The sequence below is a fragment of the Coturnix japonica genome, chromosome 5, assembly GCF_054131305.1.
Source record: "Coturnix japonica strain WE chromosome 5, WE-NBRP24, whole genome shotgun sequence".
Taxonomy (NCBI): Eukaryota; Metazoa; Chordata; class Aves; order Galliformes; family Phasianidae; genus Coturnix; species Coturnix japonica.
The window spans coordinates 5,637,413-5,664,573 of NC_140667.1; the positions used below are offsets into that span (position 1 = coordinate 5,637,413).

General features: G+C 41.1%; 2 protein-coding genes across 8 annotated transcripts in view; both read right to left on the reverse strand.

The window, feature by feature from the left end:
• Nucleotides 1-42: 42 nt before the first annotated feature.
• DEPDC7 (DEP domain containing 7) lies at nt 43-7,832 on the reverse strand. 5 transcript variants are annotated; one of them, XM_085549917.1, is made up of 10 exons: nt 6,850-7,036; nt 6,630-6,725; nt 5,229-5,616; nt 3,263-3,393; nt 2,219-2,405; nt 1,368-1,582; nt 923-1,065; nt 613-738; nt 446-524; nt 43-353 (listed from the first exon to the last, which is right to left on the reverse strand). In XM_085549917.1, the coding sequence occupies exons 2-10, from the start codon at nt 6,691-6,693 to the stop codon at nt 139-141; spliced, it is 1,548 nt and encodes a 515-aa protein (XP_085406043.1). In that variant the 5' UTR covers nt 6,694-6,725; nt 6,850-7,036; the 3' UTR covers nt 43-138. The 5 variants fall into 5 exon arrangements, with proteins under 5 accessions (XP_085406043.1, XP_015718958.2, XP_085406044.1 ...); XM_015863472.3 differs by lacking the exons at nt 6,630-6,725; nt 6,850-7,036 and adding an exon at nt 7,286-7,832; XM_085549918.1 differs by lacking the exon at nt 6,630-6,725 and having other exon boundaries at nt 6,876-7,036.
• A 3,018-nt stretch (nt 7,833-10,850) lies between these two features.
• Nucleotides 10,851-27,161, reverse strand: part of QSER1 (glutamine and serine rich 1) — a 31,832-nt gene continuing 15,521 nt past the window's right edge. For all 3 annotated transcript variants that reach the window (XM_015863508.3, XM_015863509.3, XM_085549904.1), the window contains exons 4-13: nt 22,689-26,375; nt 21,688-21,977; nt 20,863-20,979; nt 20,521-20,654; nt 19,654-19,865; nt 19,169-19,306; nt 18,858-18,955; nt 17,365-17,517; nt 15,500-15,595; nt 10,851-14,938 (exon numbers count right to left, since the gene is read on the reverse strand). In XM_015863508.3, the coding sequence (XP_015718994.2) occupies nt 14,798-14,938; nt 15,500-15,595; nt 17,365-17,517; nt 18,858-18,955; nt 19,169-19,306; nt 19,654-19,865; nt 20,521-20,654; nt 20,863-20,979; nt 21,688-21,977; nt 22,689-26,375 (5,066 nt within the window). In that variant the 3' untranslated portion in view covers nt 10,851-14,797. The remainder of the gene's footprint in view (nt 14,939-15,499; nt 15,596-17,364; nt 17,518-18,857; nt 18,956-19,168; nt 19,307-19,653; nt 19,866-20,520; nt 20,655-20,862; nt 20,980-21,687; nt 21,978-22,688; nt 26,376-27,161) is intronic.

The window sequence follows — 27,161 nt, forward strand, 5'->3', positions numbered from 1 at the left end:
CCTGGATGCCACTAGCTTCAGTAATAACTTAATCTCCATCCATTTCTATAATATAACTTTATTAGATAAATGAATACAAATGATTTACAAATATATTAGTGTTTTTCAATACCGCGATATAGAAAGTAATTTAAAAGGTCACACGCACGTATTACTGACTCTGTCTCCAAAATACTGCATAAAAATACTTGGATTACTGCTGTGAAACTGATCTAACAGTCTCTTTTTCTCTTTGTCAGAGAGCTTTGAGTCTTCATCAATAGCTTTCAGCAGAGATAACAGCTCATCCTTTGTGGTCTTCTCCATATTGGAACGACACTCTCTTTCATCAAGCTTCTGGCAGAATGTGTAACCTAGAAGGAAATAAAGCAGGGAGATGATTAACACCACTCAGTCCACCACCTTCCACAGATCCACCTTCCTTAAGGAAGGAAATCTGTCTCACCTGTTATACTACTGCCATCTTGGCCTTCCTGCAGAGCCGCTAGTTTATTGCTGACCATTTTGTGCAGTATCCCCGGGATCTGGAATAGAGAAGACAAACAGCGGGTTAGAGAAGGCGATTCTGCACAAGCTTACGAGATACAAAGCTGCTCATTTCCTCCCTCTTACCTTTAACACATCTTTTTGGTGGTCCACAAGGAACAAGATCAGAAGGTCGGTTTTCCCTCTGGATAAGGATTTATTTTTGATAATAGCTTTAGAGAACGTTCTTTTCACGACCATCCTGTTGTCACTCTGAAGAACAACATGAAAAAAATGGGAAGGCTAGTTCTCCTGGTAATTGAAGGGCAGGGCATTCCCTCTGCTCTTCTAGAGTAATTACTTTTCCTGTAGCATCATGTGCTTCCTGACCTACGTCTGGGACATCTAGATTTCGGCCAATATAAAGCAGTTGATAACATTAAGAAAGCACATTTACCTCCTTTTGGAGTTTGAGCTCAGAATTATGGGCAGCAACAGCCATGAAATACAGTAATCTTCTGAACTCCTCCCTGATTTGGCTGTCTAGGAGTTTTAAATAGAGCTGAATAGCTTCTAGTGATTGTTCCATCTTCCCGTTCACTGGAAGAAAATAAAGGTATATATAAAAATACAGCAATAGATCAAACACATGAATTGGACGCTGAAGAACTCAATTCTCTAAATGGAAGAACAAAGGGAATGAAAAACCTCCATTCTCACAAAGCTCTCATAGGCACAGAATGGAATCTAAGTGCAAGATATTCCCACCAAGATAGAACATTTTCTTGATGACCAGATTAAAAGCCTCCTCAGAAGGCAGGTTTTGGGCTTGGCTGACATACAAGACACTCAGCTTGTTAATACCCAGCTCACATAAGCTTAGTAAGTCCATTTTTACTCACCTAGTAGCTCTGCAATTCCTGAATGAATTTCAGGTGCGTGGCTCAACAGCGGCTCCTTTTTCTGGCCATAGTATCTACCGATATTTTCAAACAGCAGTAGTTTCCATGTGTCAGCTTTATCCACTTGATCAGGCAAGTTCCTGCTAATCTCCACCACCATATGATCGGGAAGATATTCCAAGCAATCTATTGCTGATGAGAGCCATTCATCTGCTCTAGAAGACAAAGTGGTTTAACTGTGGTATTACTTACTGGTGTCTCTCGAGGTATTTGGGCTCTATGACAGAAGCAAGCAGACCAGTTTCTCAGTCAGCTGGCACTACATGGGTAGGTACTGGAATACATGACAGCTTGGTACAAATAACAGTTCTCCTGACCCACTTGCATCCCAACTACACATCCCTTTGTTTAGCTGGGCAGTTACTAATTACTCACCTTGATTAAATGATAACAGTCAGAAGCAGTTAAACCTAAAGTTAGTGACGTCCTTTACTGTTATAGACAAGGACAAAATTACTGCTAGATAAACAGAAACCCGAGCTTTGAACTGATTCCAAATGGCAAGGTTTTTCAGCCTGTATTTCTGAATGTATTTATACAGTTTCAGGATCATCTTTCTTTCGCCATTATACAAAGGCGAAATTAAATAAATATTTAAGAAATATAAGAAATAAAACTATTGTTTTAAAAAGGAAAAACATCCTGTATGATAGCAAAAAGACAAGTGTGCCTGTTCATATCCTTCCTACAGTACAGCAGACTTACATTTCTACTTAAAACTGACCGTGATTTACATTTGGATGCAACTTTGCAAAGCTTTCTGTCCTGGGAGGTGAGCAATGAGTACTTACTGTGAGTCACTGAAAGCCTTGAGAATCTCTCTGTCCAAATAGGTGCTTGTGATGACATACCCAGAGTCCTTTGGTTGTGGAAGATGAGGCTTGGCTGCCTGGTGCTCAAGCAAGCAGTCAACGAGTGGAAGGTCTACAAGCTGCAGCAGACGGGCAATTGTTTGCTCTCGCCAGACCTCATTAATAACTGCCAAGGGTGGAATACACAGAACACACAGAGTGAGTGCCATAAAGATTAGGAAAATGGCAACTCCCCTCCCTCCCACCAACCCAAATCGAAGAGATTCATTTTTTTTGCTACTGTAAATCTATTCGGGGCAAGCGTGTCCCTTATCGTTCGTAAGTGCATTTTATCACTGCCAAAGGAAAGCATTAGCCATTTGTTTTGTTAACTGCAAGTATAGGAGAACCACTCTTTGGATAAGCCTGAAGTGCCTTACATTCTTTGCACTCTAACTTGCAAGCAGACTTTGTTCTAGATAATGGATAGAAGGGTAGCAGTGACACGCTGACCTTATCGCAGCTTCTACAACTATGACCTCACTCCAGGGTTTCTATCACTCCCTGAGTGTTTCTATGATGCCTCAGCATCTTTATCCAAATGGAAAAAAGCTAAACTCATTTATAGTTCAGTCTGAAGAAATGGGAGTTGTCAGGAACAGTTCCCTACAGCACTGAAGCTGAGCAGACACACTGCTGAAAGGCCAGGAAAGAGTTTTAGCAAATAGACCACTGGCAGTGATTAAGTCAGGCACAGCTATACTGCAGACAACTTGTCCTAAGTCCAGTTGGGCTCTACATGGTTGTCTATTCTTCTCCATAAAATTCAACAGCAGTTAAAATTAACTGCACTGTATTTTTGTCAGACAGGATCCAAATAGAAGCTAAAGTAATCTGCAAAACAGGTAATCTGTCCTTGTTATGAAATAGCATTCAAAACAGAGTCATTTTGACTCCATGACCATTCTGTCAGCCATCAGTCCTTCCAGTCCTACACTTAGAAGTTCCCTTCTTCTCCCACAAATGAGATATGCTTTGCATTACCTTGACGTGACAAGCTTTCCGAGATGTTCACTTGAGGGGTATTTGCAGGCTTTAAACTCAGGTTTTCCCAGAGATCCTCCAAGCTTTCTGCTTTGACAGGAGTACTGCTAAACAGCATGTTCTTCTGATGCCTGAGAGAAACAAACACATATGTGGATAAGAATACACATGTAAGACTAACTGAACACAGCATGCTTAGATAAGAACAACCATCTGAGGTTAAGATTTAAGACTCTCACAAGCACCTTCCCTGTTCAAGCAATACCTTAAAAAAACACTCTGAGCACCACTTGCAAACAAGTATATAGCTCCTCTCTTAGAGCTTGTCAAAGATTGCAAGAGTAAACTACCTCAATTACCATGGAGTACATCTAGGCTAGGAAGGGAAACTACATGAAAGTAACACACACAATAACACCCAACCACTCATGAAGAGTCCGAAGCTTTAACACATTATTCCTAACAGTGACATGAGATCAGAAGTTAAGAGCTGTTCTTGGTAAAATTAGAAGGTGGCTGCTCCTTAGCAACACCTCCCCTGAAGCTGGGCAGCTAGTTCAGCTGATGCCATCCGCTAACAGAAGTCTTCAGAAACCTGTTCCCTATTTCTGAGTGTTAGCTGGTTCCCCTCATAACTGACTTCATATGCTGTCAAGTAGAAAAACAAAGCAACAACTCCAGACCCCGAGTTTCTATTCCTCTAAGCATAGTTAATTTTAGTTTGCGTAGCTTCTTTGCTATGGAGCACTACAGAAGTCCTTTTGCTATATATGTGACAAACCATTTGCATCAATAGATGTGTTCCTTTCAGAAATGGAAAAGAAAAGGAATGTAGTCGAGATGTGCCCAGCCCGGAAGAAAAACATCTTCGTTCTACTCAAACAAAGTGAATCATCCGGCTTCACAGCTACCTGACAGGTACGTTCCAAAGTCTTGCTTAAAGATACACTGTGATCAATCCATTTTCATTTCTGCACAGCTGAAGTAGTTGATTTCTCCAGAATTCTCCTATGCACATACACACCATGCACAGACTCAGGGCAGTTTTCTTTAGCACAGAACAAGAGCCAGTTCTGAGGAAGTGTGGGAGGGAGAGCAGGACAGAGACTATCTGTTCTTAATCTCTGCTTCTAGAATGTTCTGTCAGTTGGGCTGACACACTTCAGCCATTTAATGTCTGCTTCTCTCAAACACAACAATCATGCTTTTATTTTTTGGCCAAGCCAACATCATTTGTGATGATGAATACACAGAGATTTATGTTTTACACCAAAGCTCTAGAGGAAAGCTATTTGGCCAGGTTACCTACATGGCAGCGTGCTCTGTTCTACAATAGTTGAGCTAGTTCAAGGCTTTTCTCTACTCACTCCTGAAATGGCACAGAAACAAGCCCTTGCCATTATGTTCCTTTCTGGCTTTGTGATGGCATGCAATAACATAACAGCCTTGTAGCCTGCTACTTCACCTAGGAACAAGGCACATGCACGCAAAGAAACAGCTGAAAGCATTGCAGAAAGTTAAATTTGAAGACTACTCAAGCTAAGACAATGAAAGCAGCAAGCAATTCTATTCCTCTTTTCTTCATAAGCTGGATTGATTAGTGGCTTAAGCCACAGCTAGACAACTCAAGGTTTTCTCCTGCATACAGCCTGCTTGATGCACCTGAATGCCAGCTGCTCACACTCATTTAGATCCCAGTAGATAAGTATCTGCAAGGCACTCAGCTTGCACATGCTCGCCTTTCCCTGAAGGGGATGTGGAATAGACAGAAAACAAGTAACCATGCAGGCTGAACTTCACATTTGTTTCCTACCTGCCCTGCACCACAAACACCCACGTGTAGTTGCTTCCCCTGCACCCAAGTCCTATCGTTACTGCCCCTTTTGTTTCCCTCTCCCCATAGAAAAATAACACAGCATTTCCCTATGGTAAGGTGTTTTATCTCCACAGTCCATCGTGTACCAACCTTTGTGGCGTACACTGCTGGTAATCTTTATCAAGATCCGCTTGGCTTGAGGCATTTGTGAACCTGTAGAGGCTGCTGCTACTGTCCTCAAACACCGAGCGTTTGTCTTTTCCAAAGACTCTCCTTGAAACAGCCTCGAACACTTTGTAGTCCATCAGCGCTTGACACACTCGCACTATTTTAGAGCGGGAAATATCAACATCCCCAAAATACTTGTTCTGTAGAAGATGAGCAAACACAACATCCACTGCATCTGAGCCAATAAAACAGTCATGGTAGCACTTCAGGTTCTGACGACGCTTTTTCACTTCCACTTGAGTTTGAAGCGCGTTGATAATGCTGCTCCACACATACGTTGCTCCAAACGGCTTCTGGGCCAAGCTAAAACCTAATGATACAAGAACAGGGAAAGTACAAAGATTGAACTCGTGCTGCAATTAGAACTGTCCCCTCTGTGGCTACTGAGTTTTGTGAAATTTGTATGGATGTAAGAAGCTTGAGGCTTCTAGTTTGGCTTGCATTGAACCAGCCTTCAACAAAGGGTTAAACACTTGAGCGTTATCCTTATCAAGTCTGCCTGCATTGTAACAGCGTATCTCGCTGGGTTGCTCTCACTGCTTTAACCTGCAGTGCAGCTCTGTATCCAGCAGCTTTCACTTTCTCAGCATGCTGCTCCATAATGCTGCCTTCTGCACGCTCCCCACGTTACCCAGCACTGACACCTGTGGGATGAACACCTGAGCACACTTGCTGCTTGTCTGCTGCTCCCTGGTTTCCTCTAGTAGCAGAGACAAAGAGTACAGAGCTGTGAAGGTAAAGAAGGGAGCGGGGATGAAGAGACATAAGAACCTTGTGTCCTACATGACTGTGCACACACACAGGGTACCTAGTGACACACTAACTGCACCAAAAACCCATGAGACATCATTCACTGGACACTAACCCCACAGAAGAGACTCCTACAACCATGGCTCCAACTGAGTTCACGCTTTGTGTACTCAAGGCCACATCCTTGAGCCAACCAGCCTTCCCTCCCCTAATAAAACCACTGAACTATTACTCATTTACTAACCTCAGGTTCAGAGGATCATGCTAGCAATAGTGCTAGCAAAGACTACAGCCAGCTTCAGCAAGGGCTTGAGACACAACATGCTTGTAAGAGGCTAGAATTGGAATACACGTTTCTCAGAACTCAGCTGGGCAATTGACAGAGAGGGCAAAACAAGTGGAAGAGATAAATGCTAAAGGACAAAACAAGGAATGGAGAGTTGGCAGCAATCCTACAGCCAGCCATCTGGGGTTATGACAGACCTCAAACCTCATGAATTAACAGTGTAACACAGTGTTTAAAGAGGGAAAAAAAATAAAAAAAGCCACGCAACTTGTTCTGGAACATATTACCATGAACATTTTCCACCAAGATACAGGAGGTATTTTGCTGTTCAGTCAGAGAATTGCATTCCATCTGGGGCACCAGGGCTTCCAGCTGCTCTGTGACTGCCAGAGGGCCCAGGAAGGAGCAAATTAGGAGGGGAGAGGGGAATGGAGATGATTTAAAGGAGAAGAAAGCAGGGAGCGCAGCAGTACAGCACCCAGCAGCGTTACACGGGACATCAATTACATTCAGAGCGACGTGCAGACAGACACCTGCTTTGTGAAGGCAGCTTGAAGAATAAAAACACAGCGCACAGCAACGCGTCCACACGGCAACGCAGGTTTTACTTCCCCGACACACACAGCCCGCACTGTGCTGCTGCTCAGCGCCGCTTCTCCGCCTCCACCTTCCAGCCGCGGCTCAAGGGCAGCGCGAAGGGGCCGAGCCCGGACACGGGACTCCGTGCGGAAGCGCCTCCCTCAGCCGGCGGGGACAGCAGCCAACTTTTGAACTACGACCGAGCGGGGAAAGGCGCCGGAGCCGAGTTGTTGGCCGGCAGCGGGCACAAACCCCAGCCGCCTCCCCTCAGCTCAGCTCAGCTCAGCTCAGCTCACCCCCCGCGCTTCAAACCCCCCTCAGCACCAGCCCCACCACAGCCCCCATCCCGCTCCCCGCTCCGTACCCGGCGGCCTGACGGCGGGGCTGCACATGGGGCTCAGGCCCAACGCCGCCACCTTCTCTCGCACCGCAGCCATCCCCGGCTCCGACCGCTCCACACAGCGCCCAGCCGCCCGCTGCAGGGATCCCGGTATCCCGCTGTGGGGCGGGGCGGCCGCGCCCGCGCTTCAGCCCATTGGTGGCGGAGGTTGAACGGCCGCCCGCGCGCAGAGCTCTCGCCTCAGGGCGGCTGAGGGACGAGGGAGCTGGGAATGAAAGTTGGTATTGTGTTGGAGCTGTTAGGAAGTGACAAATAGGTGTTGCTTTCTAAAGGGAAAACGGGAAGACAAACTTCAAAACAAGAGAGGGTCCATTGCAGGCAAGCGTAGTGTAATTTCCAGGCGTTCCACACACAAGTGAAGGAGACAACTGAATACGAGGCCTTGTGGAGAATGAAATGGACATATGGAGTCCTTCAGTATCGGTATGGAAAAGGCAGGACATGGAGCATGTGTTGTCTGAGAAGATGGAGGGTGCTGCTGTCGTACTGTGCTTGTTCAGTCATGCTGGGTCTTCTTCAAAGAAACAAAAGGGGAAAAAAATCAGTTTCTTAAAACTGAAGACCCCAAATCTGAAGAAAAATAAAAAGTCTAAAACAAAGACAAATTCAATGCCCAAAAGAACAGACTGACTTGCCACTGAAAACTGATGGCCCAGACATGCATTGCTGCAGAATAATGCTGCTGCTGTGCTGCTCATTTGCAGAAGAATTTAAGCACTTCACACGTTAATCTGACATCTCTCCAAGTCAGACCACGCAATGCTCTCTCTTCCACTGCCAGACTTACAGCCTTCATTTCAAGTGTCGTCCCAGAGCAACACAAACTTGTAAGTACACATCAACGCCATTTAAATTTGCATATACAAAAAGTCATATTGCCATAATAGCAAGGATCTGTTGGACACAGTCTTCAAGGTTTTGTTCCTGAAAGAGCACATCAAACCATGCTTAACATAAAAGTTCATACAAATATTCCAGTTATTTAGAATATGTCTTATATCCGAGTTATGTGTTCTGCTGTTTATACTGAGGAATGTGAGAGGTTTGCTCGGAGCATGGGTTAGAGAACTGGCTCTCTGTCAGGATGCAGAGCAGATTATTCACAAATTCACTCCTAATTTCAATTTCTCATTACATTAAGATGATGTAGATTCTTTGGAATACAGCGATGCAGCATTCACACCATGATGCCAACCACACCAGCTCCAGTCTCTGTTCAGTTGCACAGCTTGGGTAAGGGTATGATTTGCTCTTGAAGCACAAACTTCAGTATTTTATAGCAAAGAAATCTGCAAGGATTTCGCCTCTGCATTTTTGAAGAGCCTAGAACAATAAACAAGTTCCCCAGACAGAAGCTTCTAGATGACTGAATGTTTGAATCAACAAAGCACGCACTGTTAATGAGTGCAATCCTTCCATTCCTGGGCCGGAATACCAATGTGGCTGCGAGACAAAGTCAAGCCGTACAATAGCAAATGAAGGGCAAGGGAGGCAATATGCTGAGCCTGCACTGGTGCACACTGACCTCCAGTGGAACACATTGCACTCTGTGAGTAACTATCCATGCACAGGGGCTGGAAAAAGAGTCAGAAGTACTTGAGAATTACTTTGAGGAAGCAAAAGGGAGCAAAAACTATTAGCAATGGGACCAAAAACACAGCAGCTTGCTTCTGCTTCCCAGTTTTAATAAGCAGTACAGATTGGTGTCGTGAATGGACTTTTCAGCTCTTGCAGAAGTCTGAGATGTTCTTATAGAAGCATAAGAGATTATATAGAGATTGAGATTGCATACGATATGCCTAAATGTGCTCGGTGTAGCATGGTCCTAGCAGCACTGTCTGGGTAAAAGCTCCTCACAGAACACTGAAGATTCGCTGTCACCTGCACTCTAGAAACCTGACCAAGTAGAACACGCAGTCTGGAGCACCATCAGACACAAATAATTGATATGTTTGAAGGTTCCTTCTGCTCTGCCCCATCGGGAGTTACTGTTTCACAGGTGAGCTGAAGTATCTAACTGAACATTGCGGCACAAAGCCAGATACATTCATTTAACTGGAAGTGGGTCTGGGTAAATGCACAATATGGTTAAAGAAGCTGGTCTCACAAATTGACACAGCTGTGGAGGACCCCAGCTCAAGCCAAATAAGCAGTGGGGATTTCCAGCTGGAGCATGGGGTGGGTAGCACTGCCTGCAGGGAGCCTTGTCACTCAACTAAAGCTAACTAGCACAATTAAAAAGTAATTATTGGCCAGGTACCTTTTCTCTTCTTTTTTGACCAGCTGATTCCAGAACTGCAACACTTGGATTCTCACACATAATCTTTACCTTCAGCTTCTGTGCAAAGTCCATTGAATGCAGTCAAACCATCTCTCTGGCTGCTTAACAGCTGTTGCACCTTGTGCTGAAGCAAATAAAAAGTGGTCTCTTATTCTTTCTTCATTCACCGAAGCTGTAAGGATAATAATTTCTATATGCTGACCAACAGCAGAATGTTCAGAACATTCAGAATCAACCAAAGCTGCTTTACTCGGTGAAATCCTCATTCTCCCAGAGCTCTGAATAAGTTATTCACATGAGCTAACCATGTGACAAAACATTGGTGCTTTAGCTTTTATTCAATGATCACAGCATTTGCTTTGCTGCTGCTGTAAAAATGGGATACATAAGTAATACACAGAGAAATCAGATTAGCTGGCACCACAGGGAGAAAGGAGGATGATGCCAAGTAGCGTAATTATACTGAAAGTTGTTGCTATCACAAGCCTTCCAAGGCTCAAAATGCTGTGGCATATACTCGCAATTATACAGTTAAGGATTTGAAGTAATACCTGTAGAATATAAGGAAGTCAACAAACTTAACCTGATAATAATCTGAACTGGAAACACCTATGGAAAAATAAGCATAGCAGCATTTTGAATTGAATTTTGGTTTGGGAAGCAGCTCTTACACAGAGGACCATTATAAAAATCTTTTAGCCCTTCACATTCATTTTTTCCTTCAGGTAAGTGGCTCAGAGAATGCCTACCACTTATTTTATGGCCACAACGAGATTATATGGGATTTCAGCCCTCTGTGTGCAGCAAAAATATTCACAAGGAAGTATCTGGAGCAGTTCCCTTTAAGTGAAGGGGACAGCAGGAAAGACAAAAACCCTCTGGCACCGTTTTTCCCCATATGCACATACAGACAGTGTTCTAGTCAAGCAAAAAAGAACACACAGGAAACAGGATAGCAAAAAAGAGCAAAAAAGCAACTGAATCACAGAAGTCCTCTCTCTTTTACCCCATTTTCTGGCTCATCTTTTCTCACCCCAGTTTAAGAACTGGCAGATACGCTGTAAAAATGAATGCAGAGCATTTAGATCTCTGAAATCTAATCAAAGTTCCTCAATCCATGTTACATAATGAAAAAGAATGGTGTTTCTTCATCTTGAGTTCACAGAAGTCTAAATTGCCATTTTCTCCCCAACAATCCAGCTTGTCATGCCTCAATATTTTATGAATAAACGACCGAGAATGATGAGGTTTTTGTTTAAAAAGTGTTCTCACTTTAATGGTTCAGTTAATAACATCACGAATGGTACAAAAATGTGTCCTTTTTCACATTTCCATACATTGTATTACGGACCACCTGAAAATCTGGACTAAGAACGTATAAAGTGTCTGTTATTAGCCCTAGCCTCTTGTTTTTTTGCCATACGTAGAGGAGATACGCAGAAAACATGCATGTGTTACCAACGACATGTAAGGATTAGCTTAAACAATAAGATAGGACAGAACGCACACACCGCAATGCGTGTGCGTCTGGTAGAGCGTGAGACCGAATGTCACGTGTTAGCAATGAGAAATGAAACGACCAATGACACACTGACATTTTGCGACCGTACTTTTCAGCTTTTCCGTTTTAAAATCCTTTTTAAATAGTAGTAAATATTTAAATAATATTTAAAATATAATTCCCTTAAGGAAATCATTTACTTGGAAGACAGCCTGTAAGATTTGCCTTTCTAAAAAGTAGCATTTTGTTTCGACAATGTATGAATATGATACAAGTCACAGAACTCCGACGATCCTGAAGTCTTTAGCCATTTGCAGAAACAGTTTTTCAATCCAATTTTGTCTCCGGTGTTTTGCTGGCAAAACTTTGGAAGTAGCATCTCAAAGAAAAACCTGCCTTTAAGAGAAATACTGTGTTTTCAATAAAAACCAAACCCAACGTCAGCAGGGATGCCGTACTAAAGGAAACGACAGCGGAAATGAAAAGTAATAATAACAATTCATCACACAGTTAGCTTAATTTCTGCTTCGCTAATTCATAGTCTAAAGAGGGTTTTGTTCCTTCCACGGGCATCTTCTCTCACAGACGTGAGCACTCAATTTCCACTGTTAGATGTTCAAAGGACATCACTGCTGCTTCAGGACAAAGACACAAGATTGAGGCGTGGGTGCAGAATTACATAAAAGGCAACAAAACAAAGTATTTGTGCAAGAAAGATAATCTGTACATCCACATTTCTTCTAAGTTTGCTTCAGTATAAAATAAAACCTTTTCAATCCCACCAACCAAAACTTTGATTCTTGTTTATGATCCTTCACACACTTGAGAGTTCCATGCTTTTATTCATCCTCAATGGTAAACTCATAAATCCAGCCAGCATTTTTGTAGCCCAAGACAAAGACGGAAGCTCTGTTACCTCTGCAGTAGTCTGGGGCAGTTAGACAGGTTTTTTCTGTCTCTACAGGCACAGTGCTTGTTTAACTGGCCTGGGGAATAGTACAGCCAAAAATAAGCCAGGTCATCTCCTCTCCAGCAGTGCAGAGCCTCCTGGCCATTGTTATTTACTTATCTAGATGGTTGTCACTAGAATTCATCTTATTAAATAGGGACAAACTACTCCAAAACCTTCTCATCTCTTTTTTCTTCAGTCTCTAAGGACTTGGATGAAGACAACCAGCTTCCTAAAGCTGCTTCTAGGTTCAAAACTCTAGAGGAGCTGTAAAGTAGTGGTACAGAAATCATCCAGAAAGCAAAAAGACCTCTCTGCTAGTTGCTCTCAGTCATACGAAGGAGGGATATGAGACACAAAGTCCAATGAGTTCTTTACTATGCAGTCAAGGAGACAACAACTGTTCCTTCAGCCTGCATCCCAACCATTCCTACAATTACAGCCCAGGGACTCCCAAACTACATTGTTTCACTGAAAAGAGACAACAGAACTCTACTTGTGCAGTCCAATACCTCTCTTCTATCTACGCAGCCAGGAACCGCTGCTGCCAATTATCCCTGCCAATAAAGGAATACCCTAAATAAACTGGGGAGCTCGTACTATAGATTAAATAGTACAAGAGGCACATAGCTGCTATGTCTCCAGTTGGGATATTTACAGTAAACTGATTTTTAGCTCCACAAACTCCGGCTCCTACAAGGCTCAACACAGCATGGCTGAAACCGCCACAACCCTTCAACCCTTGTGTCTACCCTTCTTTACACTATAAAAATGAATTAGCTTCACAGCTGCTCTGACATTCTGCACATTCTTCCTAAATAAAAGCCCATTTTGCTCTCCTTGATTATAGCAGACATCACAGTAGCACAACGCATCTATTCAATTGACAGCGACCTCCCTTTTTAAAGCAAACGCGTTATGACGAGGCTTTAAAAAAGGCAGAGGTTCATAACCCAGCTCTGTTTGCTGCAGACTGCATACAAGTTTTAAAGGAGAATTATTGCTTTTAAAAGACAAATAGCTTTGGAAATACGGTAAACATCCTATACAGTTCTAAAACTAACCAGCTAAAATTCTGTACATACTTTAATATTCAAACCTATTTGATTACTCGAGATCAAATAATTGCATTTTTACATCTATTCATTAAACTCTTTATAGCTCTAAGGTCTAATGAATGTTTAACAACTAAAATAGGCTAAAAACAGACAACAGGAGAAAAGGTCACATGGCAATGAACATTATTTCATTTGGCCAATGAGTAGTGAACCCTGCTTTCTTGGCTGAAATTAAGGCACTAAGTGGCAGTTAAAGGAAGTATTTTTTTCCTATGTTATCTGGAAATGAACAACATGATTTTTTATTTCTTTTTCTTTTTAGGACCCCAGTAAATATCCACTCTGAATGACTCAGTAAGGCATTCTGTTGGCAGATTTAAAGAAAATGTTCTCCTGATTGGAGCCCATTACATTCATTGTCTGAGTGTGACTAGTGGCACTACCGTTACACTGGAGGGACAAAAAAAAGCTACAAGAGAAGGTCTGTAGACTCGAAAGGCACCAAAAAGAGAACAGCTCTGCAACTGCCAGTTCTACAAACAACTAGGTAAGCTGTGTTTAACACTGCATACAGTCCACTGAATCAGCAATCTTTGTTGACAAAGATATAGTAGTTCCTCATTTAAACTCTCAGTTAATCAAGTGCTAGTTTAGTAAGAAATTTATTTTCATGTATCAGAAAATACTTGCAGTGTCTAACACAACTACACTTAAAGCAAAACTAGTCTAGTATGCATTATTCTGGTTAACACTGAAGCAAACCTGTATAAACAAAAGGGTTACCTCGAGATATATAGTTTACAATAAGAAATCAACATATAAATGAATAGGATTTACTGAAAACAATGGAAAGTATTACAAAGATACATGAAACGATTTTAACCACAATATTTTCTCTGTGAAAAATACAACTATTAGTGAGATAAAATGTACAATTGAATCTTTTTTTTTTTCCCAAAAGAAAAAAAAAACAAAAACAAAACCGCAGTATAAAGGAAAATATTTTTTTTCTTTTCTTCAAAACAGGGAAAATAGTTAAGATCATTGTCTTTCATTACAATATAATTTGACACACACACAAAAAAGCAGTCATAGGATTGCACCAACTCCACGTTCAGTCTCCTGAACATGACAATAGTAAAAGGAGTCCATAAAGCATAATGACGTTTCTGGATCTTATGATGGCAACGTATGTTTGCAGAAACTGATGTCGCTCCGGCTCTGTTCACAAAATGTACAAAACTCAGTTTGGTGGCCAGACACACGTACCCCAACGCTGACTTCTCCTTTGCTTAGTCAGAGATGGAAAAGCCTATCTGAAGTGTTGATATCTTTTTAGCAATAAAGAAAAAAGAATATGTAGTGCATGCTTTCTCGTTTGTCAAAAACATTGCTGAAAATAAAACTAAGTTATCCAATAGTTCACAAAATAGAAAAAAAAATAAATTCTTCAGGTTAAAAATGTGGTTAGGGTTATGTTCAGTTCCATCTCCAAAGGGCTGATTTCCTTGGCAGCATCACTTTTCCTTAGCAAGAGCCAAGGCTCAAAGTTCCGTAAAGAGAAATAAAACTGCCTATGAACAAGAACGCAGCCTGGCTTTGTAAAAGAAATCAGAGCCTCTCTCTGAGCTTGCTGTTCCATCAGATTAGTGCCGAAGAAAAATGGGAGATCTGGAATACATTTCTGTTATGAGCATTTCTGCTGGACACGATTCAAAAGTTCACCAAACTTTTCAAAGAGATCCTCCACCCATTTCATATTCTTCATGCACAGCTGCACAATCTCTTCCTGTCCCAGATCTGCAGTCTTCTTCTGAACAGAAGAAATCTATTTGGAAGATAAAGAGAGAAATTTGTGTACACATATACATGAGACTGTCAGAGTTTCATATTTTCTTTTGTTTTTATATAATATTCTGTAGATAAATACAACCCTTCTTTGGAAGAAAACCTTTATGCTTTAAAAACAAAGTCCTACCAGACTGCTTCTGTTAACAGCTGAGCCAGACCTCAACTTGTGGTTCTGCTACCTGGAACATTTTAATCAAGGAAAGAAAAACCAGAAAGGAGTGGGCATTTTAAGACAAGAGGAGCTCCCAGATCTCAGGAGTTACACAAGCTGAAAAGATTCATGTAATTTGTCTGGAAAACAGTGAAGAATGCTAATCTACTCTGTTGCAAACTGATTCCACATAAACTGCTTCAGCCTCATCTCTGAGCAGCAGTGCCCTTTAGGGGCAACATACGCACTCAGCATACCCTTTTCTTTGTGGATTTCATTATTTCTTTATGGCAATCTATACTCACTTATCAAGAGTTACAACAGTCCCTCTATATTTCAGCTTCCCAAACAACTGTACAAATATTTCAGAGAAACAGCAATACTTACCTCCTCTTTACACGTCAGATATATATGATATTTGTAATGATGGAGTGAGTGATACAAAGAATACAACTGTATTTTTTCTGGATCCACTGTAAACTCCTGCAAAAAGAAAGTGGTGGGTTTTTTTTCAGGTAAGTTCACGCTAAGTTTCAAGACAAAGACATGACACACATTGTGTACGTAATTTTTTTTCAATGGTTCAGAAACGGAATACTTCATTCAAACAATTGCTTTGACACATTTTGGTATGCTTTAATTTATATTACGTCATTACCTCTTATCTCCACATTCCCTACGAAATTATTTTATTAAACCAGCTTTGAGGATGCTTTCAGCCCTTCCAAATGCACTGCAATTGAAGTCTAGGACTGCTAAGACACCACTTTGAGAACTACTGCAGATATTACCAAAGGTTCACTATTTCCTATCAAAATACTTGCACTACAAAAAAGCATACAGACGGTGCATTAGACAAGTATAGATCATTCCTTCTCAGATCACAGATCACAGAATCACAGAATGACCCGGGTTGGAAGGGACCTCAAGGATCATGTAGTTCCAACCCCCCTGCCTGGCAGGGCCACCAAACATACACATTTACTAGATCAGGTTGCCCAGGGCCCCGTCCAACCTGGTCTTGAACACCTCCAAGGACGGGGCATCCACAGCCTCCCTGGGCAGCCTGTTCCAGGACCTAACCACTCTCCTAGTGAAGAACTTCCCCCTAACATCCAACCTAAATCTTCCCTCTTTTAACTTAAAACCATTTCCCCATGTCCTGCTATTGTCAGCCCTTTCGAAGAGTTTACTCCCCTCCTGGGAGTAAGGTATTGAAAGGCTGCAATGAGGTCACCTCGCAACCTTCTCCAGGCTGAACAAACCCAACTCCCTCAGCCTGTCCTCATAAGGGAGGTGCTCCAGCCCCCTGATCATCTTCGTGGCCCTCCTCTGGACCCTTTCCAAAATCTCCATGTCTTTTTTGTACTGAGGGCTCCACACCTGGACACAGTACAACAGATGGGGCCTCACAAGGGCAGAGTAGAGAGGGACAATCACTTCCCTATCCCTGCTGACCAACCCTCTCCTGATGGAGCCCAGGATCCCATTTGCTTTCCGGGCTGCCAGAGAGCACTGCTGGCTCATGTTGAGTCTTTCGTCCATCAGGATCCCCAGGTCTTTCTCTGCCGAGCTCTCTCAAGGACCATTCCTCCCAGCCTGTACGGGTGCCTGGGGTAGATGTCTCCTACCCAGCCACCTTTGCCACTGTGTGTTAAGAATGGGCCAGTATCTAGCAAAACCTAATTACAGGGTCTCACAGGGAATGCTACGGAAACAAACTGTATATCCCAAGCTTCTCCCTTCCCATCCAACTACACAGACCAGTTACTGCCTGCATAAGGGAAGCAGCACACTACAGCTTCATCTTTCTGCAAACATGAATGGTTGCCACAGAAGACCTCCCGTATAGCTATATACAGGACAAATGTATGCATGTATAAAATGCACAAATGTATAAATACAGGAGAAGAGCATTTGGGTCTAAACATAGTAAAGATGTGTAAACAACACATTGCAGTTCGAGAATTTAAACAGGGAAATCCTTTTGAAAGGTCTGATTATATTTCATGGAATATAACTTTGGAATATAGTAACCACTGCAAAACATATTTATATATGTACATATATATGTATATATATATATATATATATATATTTTTTTTTTTTAAGAGCAAAAGCATTTTGTTCAAAGATATTTGATAAATCTAGAGTAAAAAAAACAACCTAATAAACAGAGCAGTGTTTTCTACAAACATGGTTAATATATTCGAGGTCAGATGGTGGCAGTAGTAAACTTTTTGAACACTCACCTGTGCTAATTTAGTGGTTGATTTAGAAGCCCTCAGTGTTTTCTTGTTGTAAGCTTTACCGTTCATTTTGATCTTAGACACAGATGCTCCACCACTTTTTGTCTTTGAATCCCGAGTGATCACTGTGAGTTCAGGAAAGATTTCCAAAGCGCTCTTTAAAGAGAACACATAAAGAAAAAGGATTGTGAAAAGTTCAAGAATGGGAGCCCACTGACCGCTAACTTCAGTGTCTGCTTTGTTTAGTAATACAGTGCTAAAATATCCCATGTTAACTCTATGCAGTGAAAAAAACATCTTATCCATGCTTATTAGTGCATACTCCAACAGAATAAAAACCCAGAAATTGATATTTTTCACTTATTTTGTCAATGCCTCCATCAGCTGAAGCAGAAGCAGGCTTAGTCTTTGTCAGATGAACCTGAATCTTACAGCAATATCAAACATTTTCCCCACCAACACAAACATGTTGACATACATTAGTATTTCATTATCTTTTGTTTTTTGGATAAAGTATTAACTCAAGTACAAGCTGGTACTTTCACAACAGAAAACGAACATGAAAGGCTCTTTATGTTGAGGTTTACATCACAAACAGATTCCTTAGCTTAGATCCAGAACTCCATCAACTTCCTGAGTTCCTCTTGTAAAATTTAGGCTTAAGCTAACTTTGGAGATACGATGCATAATCTGCCTCTAAGTGAACACAGAGCAAAGCTGTCACAGCAGTCATGAACTCCAACTGAATAAGAAGCGTTAATTATGTCAGAATTATAGAAGATACTATTATGCTTTTCCCTTAAACCAAGGAATAACATAAACTATTTCTCATTTTGCACATATTATGAATGTAACTAGAATTCTAGAAATTCATAGCCTACCTTATAGACACATCTAAACATATCAGCTAAGAAGTACTTTGCTAACAGAAACAAAATGCAAAAATGGAGGGCTAATATAACCTGCCTCTCTGAGGCTCTGTGTTATGTTTTGAAAACATGCAGCCCTTCCCTGCATGTCAGACAGTTCACAAATGAGTTGTTCTTCACTCGTTCTGCCTGGGCTTCAAGTTCCTCTGGTCACACTATCTCCTTCACAGAGGTCCAGACATCTGCTCCGCAGTACAGCTATTTAGGTTACAACTGTATTAAGATTTTTAAGCAATAAAATCACTGAACCAGCAGCTCTAAAAGGACAGCGAGCAGACTTTCTGTTGGCAAACTTGAGCAGCTTAGAAGGAAAAGTGCTTGAAAGTGAATGAGAAAGCATGGTGAGCAAAACCAGAACTTTACCTTTGAGGTACAAACATCTAGACCACAAAAGTTCTCCAAATGCCACACACAAGCACTGAATTTATAGCATCTCTCTTTCAAATCCATATTCACTTCTGTTACAAATTTGCCTTCTGGGTTTGTTTAGTTGTGCCTGCATGGTATGCATTCAATGACTGGCTTATAGTATTACTTTAGAAAAGCTTAGAATTTAAAAGAGAATACCTTGAAAGCATTATCCAAGCGTAATTTGGAAAGCAGCCTTTTCCTATTGTCATTCAGCATGCCATCAATTTTTCTCATATGAGGCAAAAGCAGCTCATCTAAATGACAATTTAAAAAGTAATATGTGATTATTAAGAGACACACAGTAACATGAGACAGCGATCCAACCTGCTCTTCCACCCAGTATCATAACCCAAAAATAATGCAATTTGTTCAAGAACATTTTAAAAGTTTGAGAACAAAACAAAGAAACAAAAAACACCCAAACCCACAGATCTAACAAAATCACACACATTTTAAACATACTGTACCATTGCTCTTTTCCAAGGCTTGCATTGTGTCTGGATCCAAGGCAATGCTAACAAGCAACTCCATATAGCTCTTAAAGGTCTCTTTCATAGCTCTTGTGTTCAGAAAGCGAGTAACAAATGGAGCTGGAGGTACAAGCTCTGAAAATTAATGGGAACATGGTGATTTTTTTCTTTCTTGAGTATTCCACAAATATTTTGTGCGTTTTTGAAAACTGGAGGCTCTCTCTCATAAAACATAAGTGACCCCTACTGGTATCCCGAGAGATTAAAATCCATTACAATCAGAAATAACAGCAAAACTAAGCATGCAATGAAACAGGTACAAACAACAAATTAGGTACAAATGGTACATTTTTGTTATTGCTGTTGCTGTATTCATTTACTTTCCCCATGAGGCAACTAAGAACAATTGGCAAGATTTGTTCCACAACATTATTTTTAGTTAGCTCAAATAGGCTAAGATGCAAAACCATGGCCTAACTCACCATCTTCATCACTCTGAGCCTCTGGTGAAGAATCAGACTGGGAAGATGAGAATTCTTCTTTCCACTTTTTCCTTTTCTTTGGTGGTGGTTCAGCCTTTACTTTCGGCTGCTTAGCTTTGGGTTTCACAGAAGAGACCTTTGTTGCTGCTGGTTTTGGTGTTGGTGGATCGGGTGTTTTGTTGTTGCTACTACTAGGTTTGCAATGAATAGTCCTGCAACAGTATGAGTAACATCTTTATTGAAACAGTTACCACGAAAGTCTGTGATTTAACAGAAGAGCTGTGGGTTTACTTAACCATGAGATATTCCTTTGGATTATATATACTTATTGGATTATATATACCTATTTTGCTGTCACATGTAACTAGGAATTAGGACATATATACTATAATGCTACTTTTTTTTTTTATATGATGCTCAATAATTACTCTCAATTATCTATAATAAAACAGTATGTCCATTTTATAGCTAGATGATAAGCACAGCAAATTCAAATTGCCCAATATTAGTAGAATTTATAAGCTATAGAATATAGGGGCTAATAGTAACACAGACCATAATGAAAAAAAATCAGACTTGACAGGCTTGAACAAATAATAGTAATTAATTATCTCAGCTGACAAAGCGTATTTGGAATGTTGTATCCATACAAGGATGATAATTCCAGTAGAAACACCAAGTAGTGAGGACTGCAAGGAGGAAGAAAACAACTCCTCTCCTTTCTCTTCCTAGCACTCAAAACAGGAAAACCAATCAGGAAATCTATTACCAGAAAGTTTGTACTATAGGACCAATGTAAATGTATCATAATCTGAGTACTCATCATCCGGAAACACCAGAAGAAAACACGTAGCTGAAATAAAATACCTTGCAGACTGTACAGGTTTGCTCCGTGGCTTTCTTGAACATACTCTAACGTATTCCTTTTTGTTTGCATTTTCAATGAACTTCACATACACTCGCTTGTATTTCGTTTTCGCATCCCCAAAATAGCCAAGATACTAGGAAGAAAAAAATAGCATTCAAGTGCTTCTGTTAAGCAGAATTATTCAGCTTAATAATTCAACAGTAGTCAATCAGTTCATATACAATGACGAGTCATCCCACAGCAGTCAAAATTTAACAGGAATTATTCAATGGATTTCAAGTAATGCTTTAATTTAAGTAATTTAGTAGCCATGAAGCTTCTTAAGGGACATTGAGACTCACACTGTTGGTAGCAGCAAACTCTCTCTGTCCATCCCGCACTTCAGGAACAAACTTTTGCAATAAGGCCTTCTGTACTTTCCAAATAGCTGGAGGCTCCTTTCCTGTTTGCAAAGCAAGCTGTAAGGACAGAAAAATATTTGCTAATAACAATGCTTGTTCTTATCTCACGTGTGTGTTTGTGCACTGTTGTTTTATTCTTTTTTTGAGCAAGTTATCCAGGGATAAAACAGAAATAGAGGTTATTCAAATTCCAACTGCTTAGTTATCATGTGCCACCTTTAAGACCCGCACTATAGTAAGCATAATGATCTACAAACTTCACCTTCAGAGGATGAAGCCGTGCCAAAGAGCTTTGCCTATGCACAGTGTCAGAGCCAGCAGATCCTGCAAATGAGTCACAAAGCTGCACTTTCTAAAATGTATCCATTTGCTCTATTAAATACTTCCCTAACAAAAATGCAAAGATCACACAACAGGCAGCAAAAAAGGCTTCCAAGCCCCTAGATATTCCACAGCAGAAGCCTACAGGATCTCTGATGTTACAGCGTGATGCTCATGGTAACACAAACAAGGAACATTCAGTGCAAATGAATGAATCAGGAGTTTTCAGCTCAACTTCATCCCAAATTGACTTTGGAAGACTTTTCTTACTCAAATAATTCAAAATACAAATTGTGTTGGAAACAGATTTGAAATTATTCCCTCTCCTGAGAATTCTCAAATCAGTACCTCAAAAACTCTTTTAGGAAAGCATACAATCAAGTGTAGAAGCACTTCCCAAGGACTACTTAAATAACAAGAAGAAAAAAAAAACATTTACATTACCTTTAGTGTCTCTATATCTTCAATCTTCACTACAAACTCATCACGTTCTCTGTACATGCCCTCTCCTCCACTGTCTGTATTCTCCTCCTCAGTACCTCCTTCGATTGCAACAGTTGCCTGGATCTTTGCTAACTGGTCTGAAGTCCCAGCATCCTGTTGAGCTGCTTTTAAGGAGTCAGCTGAACTCGTTTTCTCCTGCACGCTGGCTACAGATGACGTTATCTGCGGCAACTCCTGCTTTATTACAGCAGCAGCGGGGGCAGCAGAAATGACTGCTGCTTTTTCAGCTTCTGAAGCAAAAACAAAATAAACATATAAAAATAAAAAATTAGCCATCAAGGATTAGCAGCATGGATGGGAACCAGAGCATTTTTCTCTGTTACAATACATATAAAAAACATACATTCTAAGCAAAACACCTGTGTGAAGAGCTGAATATGATCATTAACTTGGTCATGACAAAGCCATTAGAAAATCCTGATGTTGTAGCTAATATACCTCTGATTAAAATCTAGAAATAACAACAATGAATGCCTTAGAAAACAATTTTATAGTTATAGACACATTCAACAGAAAAAAACTGTCGTGCTCTGTGTTACTACGCATTGCCAAAACTCTTTGAAAATACATTTAAAACCACTGGATGTGATGGTTTGTTGAGGTTTATGGATGACAATCACACTGAGCATTCTAAGACAGAGGAAAGAACAGACACAGGATTCCAGATCTGAGCTAAAGTAGCTTTTCAGCATTAGAAAAGTCCTAAATAAACAGCATAAAAAAATGTACTGATACATTTTCCAACTGTGGACAACATTAGCTCAAGTCATACCTAGCACAGCTTCTGAACACAACTCTTAGTTAAGGCTGCAAATAAAAACAACATAAGTCGAAACATTTACCTGAATTAAAGACAGCCAAGATTTTTCTTCTCCCAGCCCCTTCTCCACCCCATCAGCAACAGAATCCTGCAATCTATGCATTAGCAGCAATTGTTTTACCTGATTTGTTCTTTCTGTCAGAAGAATCATCCAGGGCTGACAATGCAGTAGAGATGCTCTTCTGAAGATCGTGGTTACCTCCCACAGAATCATCTTCATCGGAAGAAAATGAAGGCAGCGTTTCTAAATTCTTCTTAAGTTCCTCATCAGCTTTTTTGGTTGGACTTTCTCCAGTGACCTCAGAAGCTGCAGGCGCTGCTGCTGGCACAGGCTTTGTGGATGACTGTAGGCAAGGGCCACGAACTACCTGGGTAACCGGTCGCCGAGTCCTGTTTGGCATTCGCACAGCTGGAGCTGAAAACTGTTGCCTAGGGCCAGACTTGAGAAAGTCCAAAAAAGATGCAATGAATCCTGTTTTGACCTCAGGCTGTTTTTCTTCAACTTCTTTAATTTTTTGCCTCATTCTTTCCTGATGCTGATAGGTATCGTAACAACTTTCAGAAACAGGAGAAGAGTACATCAAACAAGCATCATTTCCTCTTGAGTTTTGACGTTTACACTGTCCGCTTCTTTTTATCTGTTTCTGAATTGCATTGTCTTCTTCTGCAGCATTTTTGTTCTGGCTTTTTCCTTTGCTTTTTTTCTTCTGAAGGTTCCCTTGACTTAAATCTTGGCATTCTTCTTCAGCCCCGCTCTGGGGCACAGGCAACGATTGCAATGGACCCTTTGACTGGTTACCTGCTACTGTACCATCATCACCACTCATATTAAAATCATTCTCTGAAACAGCACTTTCTTCACTTAGACTCTTCCCGCTTGAAACAAAATCTATGTCCCTTGCATTCAGTGTACCATCAGCAGAAACGTCGTTATCTTCTTCAGATTCACGACTGATGCTAGACTGTTTCTTAACTGGGACAGCACCTTGTTCTTGCTCCTCTTGACCAGGGCCAAGAGTAGGAGAGGTCATTCTTGTTGGTACATTTTGATCAGAAGCGTCAATGTGCTGATGATTAAGGTTCACAGCTTTTGTCTGTATTGCTGACACCGGTGTAAGATTTATTGTGATTTGGCCTCCATTAAGAGCAATATTATTTATGCTTGCTGGCTTTCCAACTATAGCAGGCGAAGCATTGAAACCAGAAGACAGATGTCTCACATCCATTGATCGGAACTGTGTTTTGGACTCCTCACTGTTTTCAACAGACCGGATTTCCTCTTCGTTAGAGGCCGATTTGGCAAAGTCAGATGGTGTCACTCCACAGGCTGCCGCTGTTGCTGCTAGGATATCATCTACATTGGACAGTATATTCCTCTCATCGCTGAGAAGCATAGATTCTGGGAAACATATTGAGCTAAGAGAAACAAACGGATTTTTTGAATCATGTTGATTTGTCTGAGTAAAATGATCTTTTGTTGTCAAATGTTGCTGTAGTGGTTTCGAGGGCTCAGAAATGTCCATTTTCATTACTTCTGAATTTTGAGGATGAAGCTGTTGCTGAGAATGACCCCCGTTGCTTTGAATAATATGGCCATCCATCTGAAGGAATGGATGTGTCACCTGCTGAGGACTCTGTATTCTTTGCACTTGTGGCGATGCCTTTGCTTGTCCTAAACCTGACTGCAGTATTGACTGATGCAGAATCTGCAAGTCACAGGTTGACTCCAGAAGCACCTGTGCACCAGGCAAACACAGCTGATGACCATGTCTTAAAGCATGAGGCTGCACCTGCGGAGACGTACTAATGACTTGGCCTTGCTGTTCCGAAGCTTTACTTTCATGTACCTTATGCATAAGAGAATGCTGCTGGTTCAGTTCTTTAGAACTCATATTTACTTGCGTTGATTGCATTAAATTAGCTGTTTTTTTCATATCATGGCTTAAATTAGCGATATGGCCAATATGTTGGGAAAGCTGTTCCACAGTATTAGCCATTCTCTCATCTTTTTTTGTTCCTTGAAGAGTAAGTCCAACAACTTGATCTTCAAGACGAGAGTTGCTTCTTATTACACTTTGAGAGTATCGGTCATCTGCTTTTGTGACCCGATAGGATGCATCCTGAGCACTGATTTCCTCATCGGTTAGCCTTTGGGTGGAAGATTCAAGAGAAGCCTGCCGTTGCAAAGCTTGCATATCCTGCATTGACAACTCTTCCTCCTGTTTTGATGATGCATATAAGTTAGAGTCTGATTTCCTCTTTACGTACGTTTTTGTTTCTGAGGAAGGCCTGCTGTTCTGCAGCGCCTGTGAATGAGCTGGGGATGCAAAAGGAGGAGACTGGACAGACGGCATAAACTTTTGAGACTGCGGTGAGGAGGATTCTTGTGACTGAGTGTTCTGGGAAGAATGCAAAGAAATATAGCTCTGATTAGGACTTGAGGCTGGAAGAGTCTGTATCCGAGGAGAGGCAGAAAAGGGTAGAGAAGGCGACGTTAATGTTAAAGACTGCCCTGAAGAATAGCTTTCTGAAGGACTAACAGCTGATAAAACTTGCGACTGAGATGAAAAGCTAACTTGGGATTGGCTAACTGGAGATAAACCCTGAGAGTGACTAGAAGAGTAACTCTGAGATTGGCTGACTGAAGAAAGTTCCCTTGTCTGTGGAGAGTAGTTCTCATTTGGAACTGAAGTCAGAACTTGTTCATCTGAGGAGTAACTTAGAGTTTGACTATCGGAAGTAATAGTTTGTGACTGCCCAGAAAAAGTCAATGTTTTGTACAATGTGGGCAGCTTCTCAACCTTGCTAGATGAGAAATCCTGTGAGTGACTGACGGGTGGCACATTTTGAGCCTGGGAAGAAATATAATTTTGAGACTGGCTGACTGACAACAGACTTGGGAGCTGTGCTGTAGAATAGATCTGTGCTTGGCCTGTAATGACAGAACTCTGGTTTTGTGCAGTTTTGGCATAGCTTTGCGTCTGCACGGAAGGAGCTATGCTCTGAGGTTTGGGCGTCTTCGTCGACCTTGGAGGTTGTTTTGTGGAACAGTTTTTCACTTTTGCTGCAGAAGCCGGTGGAAAGCCAGGTGATGGAACTGCAGATGTGTAAGACTGAGCGAGTTCCACTGTGACTTGAGAAGTCTTCTGCTGTGGTCCTCCATTGCTCACCTGAGTAACATCTCCAACTGGACTGCAGGATAATGCTGAGTGCCTACATGTATCCTGAAAATTAACTCCACTTGTACTCGTTAAATAGCTGTGTAAGGAATGCTGTGAAACAGTCAATTGAGCCTGAACGGACTGAGTACTTGAAGGCCGCTGATGGTGTTTAATAACACTACATTCTCGCTGAAGTGCTCTATCAATGGAAGCCGTGGAACCGGTAAAGACAGATGTGCTATATGCCTGAGAAACCTGCTGAGCTCCTCCAATGGTTGAAGGCAACAAACTAAATTGAGGTTGCAAAAGATGGGGTGCGGATTCTTGAGCAGAACGATATGTTGATGACTGAGGTGGTACACTGGTACTTAAAACAGAACTGCCTAGGCGCTCAAATGTCAAAGCAGCTGGAACAGTGCCTTGTGATGTTTTAATCTGTAATAAGGGATCATGGGTAGTTAAGAGGCCATTTGATGTAGCACTGAAGGTAGTATCTTGAAGAGTAAGAGAAGGAGTAGTAGCAAAGTTTCTACTGCTGAATGTGTTTGGATGCTGATAAGCCGATAAAGCAGATGTTGGTGGAAATGTTCCAGAGGTTGGCAACGCTCCAGTGACGAATAGTTCTGTGGCTGTTGAGGAATGCATACCTGGAAAGAAACAAGAAATATAAAGGGAAAAAGAACATAAGAGAGCTTACAAGTTACAACTGTGCATTTCAACAAATTATTTCATTACAAGATCTTCAACATTTACAAATATAACAACCTCTAGAATCAACAAAAAACATACAAGGAGAAGCACTTACTGTGGGTAATTCCAAAACAAGAAGAGAAATTCAGTACGAATTCCAAATTCTATACCTACAGTGGGTTACCCATGGAAAGTAACTTGCATGTTTATCATGCAAATTCTGAATTAAAAAACCATACAAGAGTTCTGTTTTTAAACCAAAGGCTCTCTATTAGTTTTATTTGAGTTTTATTTGAGGTTTAAGCTATTTGAGTTTTAAAATAATTTCTAGTAGAGGACAACTGATTAAAAGTTCTGGACACTTTTAATACACTGTAAGCAGACAAAATTACACCATACCAAGTGTAATACAGAACTGAAAGAGCACTTCCACTCTCTCCAATACTTCTGTAACTTACTTTATATGAAACACCATTTTGGACCACATAATAGAACAGCTGTATGTAATTCTTAAAAGGAAGGCTTTAACTTTCAATAGAGTGAATAAATAATTTGCAGGCTTCCTTAAATGAAAGTTCATATCCAAGTGAAAGGTATACCACTACTTATTTGCACTACTATGACAGACTTGCTCAAATATTTACTAATAGAATATACTACTATATAACTGAAATGTCAGTGTACAATTCCCCTGTAAGCTCTGGTGTTCACAGCAGCGACTCATATAATTCCCTTTTTTATCC

What these genes read in the sequence shown, in the direction of transcription:
- DEPDC7 (XM_015863472.3), bottom strand. Translation starts at nt 7,358, where the DNA reads ATGGCTGCGGTGCGAGAGAAGGTGGCGGCGTTGGGCCTGAGCCCCATG. An exon ending in AGCTCAAACTCCAAAAGGAG is followed by an intron (nt 739 to 922) that starts GTAAATGTGCTT and finishes GTTGTTCTTCAG; the next exon opens with AGTGACAACAGGATGGTCGT. An exon ending in AGATGGCAGTAGTATAACAG is followed by an intron (nt 354 to 445) that starts GTGAGACAGATT and finishes ATTTCCTTCTAG; the next exon opens with GTTACACATTCTGCCAGAAG.